This window comes from Amphibalanus amphitrite, unplaced genomic scaffold (assembly GCF_019059575.1).
Source record: "Amphibalanus amphitrite isolate SeventyFive unplaced genomic scaffold, NRLGWU_Aamphi_draft 000933F_arrow, whole genome shotgun sequence".
Lineage (NCBI taxonomy): Eukaryota > Metazoa > Arthropoda > Thecostraca > Balanomorpha > Balanidae > Amphibalanus > Amphibalanus amphitrite.
In genome coordinates this window covers 88,887-98,111 of record NW_024882427.1, presented here as the reverse complement: position 1 = coordinate 98,111, position 9,225 = coordinate 88,887, and the positions used below count along the sequence as shown (strand labels likewise).

At 45.6% G+C, this 9,225-nt stretch overlaps 2 protein-coding genes across 13 annotated transcripts in view; one reads left to right on the top strand and one right to left on the bottom strand.

Moving 5' to 3' along the window:
* The first annotated feature begins 2,177 nt into the window (after positions 1 to 2,177).
* LOC122368244 (transmembrane protein 230-like) lies at positions 2,178 to 4,991 on the top strand. Of its 2 annotated transcripts, none has more exons than XM_043341979.1 (4): positions 2,178 to 2,441; positions 2,775 to 2,931; positions 3,645 to 3,770; positions 4,118 to 4,991. In XM_043341979.1, exons 2-4 carry the CDS (start codon positions 2,848 to 2,850, stop codon positions 4,253 to 4,255), a joined length of 348 nt encoding a protein of 115 aa, XP_043197914.1. In that variant the 5' UTR covers positions 2,178 to 2,441; positions 2,775 to 2,847; the 3' UTR covers positions 4,256 to 4,991. The 2 variants fall into 2 exon arrangements, with proteins under 2 accessions (XP_043197914.1, XP_043197915.1); XM_043341980.1 differs by lacking the exon at positions 2,178 to 2,441 and adding an exon at positions 2,541 to 2,546.
* A 986-nt stretch (positions 4,992 to 5,977) lies between these two features.
* Positions 5,978 to 9,225, bottom strand: part of LOC122368245 (twinfilin-1-like) — a 28,732-nt gene continuing 25,484 nt past the window's right edge. For all 11 annotated transcript variants that reach the window (XM_043341992.1, XM_043341986.1, XM_043341991.1 and 8 more), the window contains exons 8-9: positions 7,697 to 7,818; positions 5,978 to 6,212 (exon numbers count right to left, since the gene is read on the bottom strand). In XM_043341992.1, coding sequence (XP_043197927.1) covers positions 6,060 to 6,212; positions 7,697 to 7,818 — 275 coding nt within the window. In that variant the 3' untranslated portion in view covers positions 5,978 to 6,059. The remainder of the gene's footprint in view (positions 6,213 to 7,696; positions 7,819 to 9,225) is intronic.

Below are 9,225 nucleotides of genomic sequence, written 5' to 3'. Positions count from 1 at the left end.
GGGCGACGCATCGTCTCCGAGGTCGCCTCAGCAGCAGTGAGACCCCACTGGCCGTCTTCTTAGGCTTCAACTAGATTGCGAACAACCTATGCTGAGACAACGCCCATGACGTGTGATCCGGTACCGCTACCGCACTGCGTGCCTGTGCCCGCCGTGAGCCGCTAGTGCATGGGTTCGACCATGAGAATATGTGTTTATGTTGCTTTTACTATTGTTTATACGTTGAAGTGACGAATTGTTTATTTTTCGCAAGCCTCCGCTGTCCGGTTGCCTGCAGCTCCATGCAACGCCGGCTGTACTGTTGTTTTAATGTTGTCTCTCCGCTCAGCTGTACTGTTACCTCTCCGCTCATAACAACCTATGCTGAGACAACGCCCATGACGTGTGATCCGGTACCGCTACCGCACTGCGTGCCTGTGCCCGCCGTGAGCCGCTAGTGCATGGGTTCGACCATGAGAATATGTGTTTATGTTGCTTTTTATACTATTGTTTATACGTTGAAGTGACGAATTGTTTATTTTTCGCAAGCCTCCGCTGTCCGGTTGCCTGCAGCTCCATGCAACGCCAGCTGCTGTACTGTTGTTTTAATGTTGTCTCTCCGCTCAGCTGTACTGTTGCCTCTCCGCTCATATATGACACCCTCTATATGAATGGCACTACTGATTGTCACACCCACTGTCCGTATTGTCCGTAGTGGTGTCTACGCCCATGTTAATACAGCGTGCAGAATCCAGATTCTATTGAGGAGAGTTGAGCCAAGTCACCATAGGCTCGGGAAGAGAGCAACGTGGAGGCCCATTGCCCCTTCCCCGGCCCCCACTGGGGGCGCCAGCCACTCCAACTTTTGACTGGATGTCAAGAGCGTCGCCACGAGGGGAACGAGTCGCCGGCCAGCCAAGGTAGCCAACGGCGTGTGAAGGTTGCCTGACCTCGAGGAAACTGAGATGGCACCAACGGAGGTTTTGTTAAGTAGGCGACCAAAATTCGAGCGGCAGCAACCTGGGCACCTTCACAGATAGCAGTGCCGCGTATCAGGGCGCCTTCGACGTTGAGCTGGGCGCCGATCATCAGGACGCCGGGGGAATATGACCCAATATCCCTCGTAAATATGTGCCTCGGAAGGGAGACCCAACCATAAAACTGAAAGCTCGCCGTATTTTATCCACTATTTTTTCGAGCAGGTCCATAGATTTCCGTCCTCAAAAGTGCGGGGATATTCCCCAGTGTTTGAGTTGGATGGGACTATAGTGGCGTTTACACCGACAGGAGATTCCCATTGCCGGCTGTGGGAAACTACTGTCGGTGTAAACGCCATTCATATTTCCTGCGTCACCCCTGTGGGGACGCCCTTACTCCATGGTGCCGAGCTTATCAATTTGGATATCAATGGAATCAAAATCTCTTATCGATCGATGAAAGACTAAATTACCCCGACCCGGATAGCGTCTTTGGAATCAAAGCAGTAGCACATGACGCAAGACTTCAGGCAAATAAATCCTTCTTGTCTGAAATAAAACATTTGTGTATTGATAAGCACGTTTTATAAGCAATGGTAGCAAGATACTCCATGTATTTGGTTAAAGTGATAATTTAGTAGCAGATACTTACCGTCGCATCTCGTTTTTTTAATTAATAATTTATATTGTCAGAACTAGCAACATGTCTCTTCACTCAACAATAATTACAAAAGTGAAAAAGAAATGATAAATTGCTTATATTTTGGTGAAACTAAAAATTAATTCAGCACATATTTTTTTTTACAGCGTTGAAGTCCAGCTCCAAAGGACAGCTGACGATCGTAGCCGAGCAGGCTGTTTGATAGTGGCTGTTTGGTACTTCTTCACTACTTCTTAGAAGTACCCGTTAGTACCGATCATGTCTCACATAATAAGCTATTGGAACAAAAATATCCATGTTTTTCTAATTATTCTCCTTTCACACTTTAAATAAATACTTTTGAAATGCATTTACTTATTAATTTCACAAAAACGGCTTGAAATTTTACAACGTCAAAATACTTATTCCAATTTCCACCATGAAACCACCACTATACTACTTGCTTACAGAACCGTGCGCACAGTGCGCGCAGTTTTATCGTGACGTCAGAGGGTGCTTCCTCAGTGGCGCCCCCTGGCGGGGAACGCGTGCAAAAAGTCCAGCTCTTAGGCATGTCCAGATTTTTTGGGAGGAGCGACGGGAACAAACCAATGAAGAAAATTGCCTTGAATCAGCGCGATGTTGTCAACTAATCGAATACCTGGGGTTATTTACCTATATTTCTTATCGTAGTTCGCTATTTTTTCAGCTTATTACAAAATACACTTTTATAGTACGTCGTTGTGAGGTTGTGAGGTCATCGCGGGCATCTTTTTCCGAAAATATACTTTGTTTTTATTGCATTTATTTCTATTCAAGGAACGGGATTTATCACTCTTCTTCAGGTATGGTTCTTCATTTAGATTATAGTTTTGCTTCCGTTGATACTAGATTTTGATATCAATATAAAATACTGATACATGATCGAAGTGATGAAAGTTGAAATTAAGGTCTGCATCTTGATTGTACTCGCAAATTTGATTTAGCACTTGACAGGTCATCAGCAAATATTTATGCTCTTGTGATATTTATTCACATTCGATGACAACACAAAAGCAAATATTCTATATATTTTGTGTTGTCATCATGTGTGTGTTGTGTTGTGTTGTCATTGAATGTGAATAAATATCACAATTTCTGACACGGTACATTATGATGCTCTTGTGATGTTTTTGCAGACTGTTGCTGCGGTTGCCTGTTCGTGGTGTTAGATCCACTGTTCAGTGTTCAGTTCACGGCTTTTGGTCAAACATGCGTCGTCGTACAGGCAGTGGCTCAGCTGCAGAGTACCACAGACTGACACAGATTGGTGATGGAGAGTTCAGTGATCAACAGGTCAGTGGTTGTGCTCACCACCCAAACTGCAAAACATGGCAACTCAGTCAATGATATGCACCAGTAGAGTAGGTACCACCAAGGGTGTGTAGGTACCCTTCTATGGAAATTCTGTATAACATCACAGTAAATCAACACTGTACTGCATGCTGTTAAAGTATCCCAGTACCAAACAAAATTTTGAGATTACCATGTTTTGCTGCCGAGCTCCCCACTATTGAGAGGACGCAGGGCTTTGCAGCAGGCCATCAGTTCTGATCCTTGGGTTTTTATGTCTGATCAATCAGTAAGTGATGACTGATGGCTGTAGCACTGGTACCTCAAATATTGCTTGTGGTGAATAAGCAGGGTAATCTGATATCCAGGATGACACTGCTAGGCTAGCTTGCCTTGGTCACCCTGCCACCAAGTGTTAGATATGGATGCCTTATTGTCTAGGCCTCACAGACTCAAAGCCAAGTGACTCATGAGTGGAACTCAAAGCAGCCACAGTCACTGGTAGTTTTGATTATAAAATACTGGCAGTAGTCAGTACCTTTGGTCATTAGAGCAAGCCTAGGTTTCAATCATGCCTTGCAAGGCCTTGAAAATTGGTGACATCTTACATACAACCACCTGAACTAAGGTGGTTGCTTGAAAATTGTAACGAAGTGACTTGGTCACCATTTATTTCTGAAATGTATTTGACTGCTTTTTTTTCCTGTTGTCTATAGTACATGGTGGTAAGGAAGCCGATTCCATGGAAGAGCATCTTTTTGGCGTCATTTCTGTTTGCGATCGGCACCACCCTGCTCGTCATGGGCAGCCTCCTTGTGTCCGGTTTCCTGATCGATGAACGGGTGAGTTGTCTGCTCCTGCTAGCCTGTATAGCAGGGCTGACTAGCTTGGTGATTTGCTGTCGTTGACACTAATTTTGACATATGAGATGCGACACATGAGCGAATCTTCATTAAAATTGCGTTAAAAATGTGTTTAAAGACTGTTTCAGAATCATTAGTTTCATCTCACGATTTCGTTTCATGCGTGAAATCAATGTCATATTCTACCTGTTCAGATTTGATGCATGGCATGGCTCCCAGTTTCACTTACTCATACAATGCGATGAAACCAGAACAATCTAGCAATCCTGTGCAAAATGCCGCGTCCGTTTCAGTAGGTGTGCTGTCACATTTTTTTTTTTTTGCAGTACGCCGACCGGACGTGGCCGCTGATTCTGCTCGGTCTCATCATGTTCATACCGGGAGCCTACCACGTGCGTGTGGCCTACATGGCCTACTTCGGCTACGATGGGTTCTCGTTCGACGACATTCCTAGCTTCGACTGAAGGAGCAGCATCCGCGGACTCATGTACACATCACGAGTGCTGCCCTGTGAAGTCCGAGGGCTTTTCGAGTTGTCGTCTTTTGTTTCATCCTCATACCACAAGTGTCTGGTCATGTGCATAAAGTGTACATAAAGTGCCCATAATTTTGTTGATTGAGTTGTTACGTGGTTTTCGTGATCATTGCAGTGGAAAGTGGACCGTCGCCGCTTCGCTAGGGAGGCTTGCACTGACGGGGTTGATGACAAGGGCGATGTTATGGGAGGCTTGCCCACGCATTGACGATGAATCGGTTTTGTATGCCATGATTATTGCAGTGACTTGATGAATATCATCCTTGGAGTAATTTTTTTGCACATATTTATCGCCTTCTTTGTGCATGGGGCACTGGACTACCGAACTATACTGTTTTAGCACTTGTGCTGGTTGTTAGTCAAGCGATGCCATTTTTATCCGCGATGACACTCCATTTGACATTGCCTCATGGTATGAATCTAGTTTTAGCTCGGACATATAATTGCGCTTGCCAATCAATCTGCGTGGCGGAATGAGCCTGAAGCTGGATTCTTTGTCCGGGCGCCACGTATAGGTGGGTAGATCTCTGGGCCATAAGATGAACGCAGCTGCCGTTTGGTGGTGCGGCCGATCGCTGCCCATCATGCTTGTGGGATCGCATGCTACGTGAAAGTTGAAACAATGATGTGCCTTGCTGTATGAATATAAATGTTTTCTAAGTGAACGGCGTATGTTCTGTGGACAGTTCATGGAACAAAATAATCATGTAAAAAAAAACTGGATCTGAGAGGAAAAATGAATAAAAAGCGGCATAAGCTAACACAGTATATTAGCGCATATAAAACGAGTCGCGGATACGTCAGCGTTGTTCATCGCCCACCATTCACTGCCTGGGCCAGATGGAAATGGGTAATTAAATTCGCATTTCAGTTGGCCTGTGATTTAAAGGGCGGTATCAATTATCAGCACATGACGATCGAATATCCAATTAGCGTCCAATTGGCGCTTATACGCGCAACTATTGCTGTATCTTATCCGCAAACAGCTCGAAATGACATTTCGTCCACACCTGTATCTGATCAACGCAGGGTGCAGCTACGTTTTATATCTCAAAGCGGTGATTAACAACAAATCGATACCAAGCATGAATAAAGACGGTGCCGACAGGCGACTTTCAAGACATCGATACATAACCTCCGACAGTCTTTGGTAAACCCAACGATCCTGGGTCTGAAGAAGTGACACGACACGAGGAAGTTGAGAACCGCACCAGAGGTACACAAGGATGGCTCGGGATGTTCGGTACCGGACAGATACAGAAGCCCCTGATCGCCGACAGAACGCGGTGTCGCTCTCAGCTGACCCACAAGAATCGATTGGCGCTCCGGTGCTTCAATATATGGAGAAAGCGAGGCTGCATTGGTGGCCTCGCCCTTTTATCACAACCTTGGCTGCTATCGCAAGCAGGCCTAATAGATACGCCAAATTCCTCGGAATACAAAACCTTTCGAAACTCTGCTATAAAAGGACTTTGATGTACAGTTTACGAATACACATCACAGAAATTGTCGCCGACTTTTTGGCGCCGTTCGCACGTCTGCCAGCCAACCTCTAGCGGACTGAGACTGATTGACATGCCAATCATGTGACGGCACTGGTAAATAGATCACGGCAAAATCGCAGCGATTACTAGAACACTCCGCAGTCATGTGGCAGACGACAGTTGCCGGTCGTGCCCGGCGCCCCGCCCGCTTACCGGCACAGCACGCGCAAACGGAGGGCCACCTCTCGGCTACGAGTCCGGCGAGGTTTTGGTGAGCCGCTTAGCGCCACGGTTGGCCGGGCCCTTGGGCTTGGCGAACTTTGGCCGGTGCAGCATCTTCTTAGGGTGGATCTCGTCCAGTAGGAACTGCTCCGTCAGCTCCAAGGGGTCGTCTATTTCGATCTGTTGGGGAAAGAGAGACCACATCAATACACAGATCTACACTTCAATTAGTTAGTGAGCGACAGGCGGGCATGAACAGAAGCGTGTTACACGCATGTAAACAGCACGAATGTTTTTCTTACGACAGCCATCGTAAGATATTTAACCCGCGCGGGGCTGGGGGGTAAATTTTACCCCCCCCCCCCCTCGCGAATTTTTGCGATATCTCAAAAACGGCGGCGCTCAGCGCCGCCAAACTTTCAGTACCTTTTCTTACATCAATTTGACACGTTCCCTGAAAATTTGAGCGAAATCCGTCGGAAATTTTTTGAGAAATTGACGTTTTAGTGACGTCATGTTCGCCATTTTCGCCTCAAAAACGGCAAAAGTTCAAACGCCGCTAACATCTTCAGTTTTAAAGGAATCAAGACGTAACAAAAAAGGTTATACGTGGTTTTACTTTGTCTATCAAATGGCTATCTCGGTTTTTTGAAAATTTTGGGTTTTGGCCTAAATTTTTTCAAAAAAACTGACTTTTTTGGGAAAATCATTATAAAATCCAAAATTTTGAGTCTATCGAAAAACCGGAATATATGTCAGAAAAATGGTCTATGTGCACCTACATACCAAATTTTAGAAGAATCGGTTCAAAAATGTGGGAGTTATTCAAAATTTTATGACGTCACGACACACAATTTTTTTGAAAAAATGACTTTTTTGGAAGTTCTAGACCTCGTACGGAAACAAAAATAGCACCATTCGATTCGCCGTGAAAAACTGCATCAGATAGACACCTTTTTAGGCCTTAAAAACCAACTTCAAAATTTGACCTCACTTGACCTGACCTTGACCTGACCTCGACCTGAAATTCATCCAGAGGTGGTCCATATCACTTATTGAGTGTGCCTATTGAATTCTATGAGTAAAATGACCCATAAAACATGTGTCGCACATGCCCTTTTCTATATTTTGTTTTTTGGTGACCTGACCTGACCTGACCTGACCTTGACCTTGACCTCTGAATGATATTGTATGCAACGAATATTGTCTTGGTAGCCTAAGAACACGTTTTGGGCGATCAGTCTCAGTCCATGACTCCATTCTTCGGCAACTACGGTGCAAGGCCGATACTGTAGAAACTTGCAATTTGTACCCTTGACCTGACCTTGACCTTGACCTCAAACTTTAAATTAAGTACATGTTTTTAGTAGTTCGTGATGAGAGCTTTCGATTGGCGTTTGAATTTTCCAAATCGGACCATTAGTTCGGGAGATAACAGGGGGGGTAAAATTTACCCCCCCCCCCAGCCCCGCGCGTTCGGCTGGAGACCCCAGCCCCGCGCGGGTTAACTACCAGTGAGTGGCCAAGGTATAACTTACACCACTCCAATAAACAAAACATCGTCTGTGAATACGTCATCTAACATGCTCTGATGCACTGCACTACCCCGGTTCTGTACACGGCTTTGCTAAGAATTAACACCGTGTAACAGCCGCGCAGCTCACCTTTTTCGTGATGTTCAGCTGACACTGATTCTCAATAAAATCAATCACGGAAGACTTGCAGCTGGAGTAGAGCATCCGCTCGCGGATCGAGCAGCAGTACCCCGGCATCGAATAGATGAACACTGCGGAGAGGCGATGATGCATGTAAAAGGTGAGCAACTTCGACACGGGGTAGTTAGGACGGGGGGGATGGTAGATATCCGAAAGTGTGCTGGCCTGACTAACTATAGTTCGTTTTTTTTTTCAAAAGGACGCTGGCTCAAAGTTCAATATCGAAGCTCTCACGTGAGTTTTGGCAGCTTCAGTGTCTGGCCAATAATTTCTTACCGAAAAAAATAATCGATTTCAAATTGTGCACGGTAAGTAGCTGAAAATTGTTTCTTAAAAATGAGCATACTATGATGACGCTACTGGTGGCAGCAAGCACCCAAATGTCCGTGCAATGGGACAAGTGTCAACGAATTTGGGTGAAACTTAGTTTTTCACCGTTGCCGAGCTTATAATCGAGTGAGCGGTTCCGTCCATGATAGTTATATGTTACATTGCAATACATGTTCGACAGCATGACGTCACCACTGTTCTCATATCTGGTCCCAAAACGCACATATGGAAATTATCGGGAAGAAATCACATGTTAACCCTCGCCCGTAAACGGCGATCTGCCACCTTCGCCCATGCAGGGGGGGGTTGGTGCGACCCCCCCCCTTGGCGTTTGAAAACGGAGCGTCGTAGAGCTTAGCGGAAAAGACCAACGGATTGCTCTCGCCGAGATCTCGCGATTGGTGGTATATTTTTTGGTCCTAGGTCAACATTTGACCTACTTTTGACCGGTCAAAGGTCAAATTTTCGGAAAAATAGACTTTTTCAAATTTTCCGCGGCGATTGCGGCAAAACGGTGGGAGATATCGACTTGAAACCTTCACTATCGTGTTCCTTGATCAATTCGCTATCGTTTGGTATGTATTTCGTTTCCCTAGCTCTAAAAATGGCGCGTTGGGAGCGCCGGAAGTCGGCAAGGTCACAGTCGGCGGCAGAAATTCGAAAAATCAAAATTTAAATTTTTGAAATCTGATTGTATTTTTGGATTTGGGATGTCCATTTGCTCCCTATAGAAGCTAATATTGCTGCATATTCCCATTGAGGTGACAAGAATTAGCAAAATAGTGGTTCGGGCGCTTTTCAAAAATAGTACCGGACGCTGTTCCTCTTGTGACGTCATAGCTCCGTGACCTGACCTGACCCGGTCAAGTTTCTTATACCATATGATAGCCAATACTTGCCCTAACATGCATGGGGTTTCATCACGATCCATCAACCGATGACCGTACCACCGGCAGGAAACCTCGGGCGTTGGCACTCAGTTTGTGAAAATCCGGCCGGAGGCTGTTCCCTTTGTGACGTCATAACTCCGTGACCTGACATGACCCGGTCAATTTTTTTTTTATCAAAAGATGCGCAAGGTTTGCCCCATAAGGTACCCAAAATTTGGCGGCGCTGCGCGCCGCCGTTTTTGCACTATTTCCGAAAAA

Coding starts and splice junctions, on each gene's coding strand:
- LOC122368244 (XM_043341979.1), top strand. CDS start 2,848: ATGCGTCGTCGTACAGGCAGTGGCTCAGCTGCAGAGTACCACAGACTG. Junction 2,932..3,644: donor GAGAGTTCAGTGATCAACAG/GTCAGTGGTTGT, acceptor TGTTGTCTATAG/TACATGGTGGTAAGGAAGCC. Junction 3,771..4,117: donor GTTTCCTGATCGATGAACGG/GTGAGTTGTCTG, acceptor TTTTTTTTGCAG/TACGCCGACCGGACGTGGCC.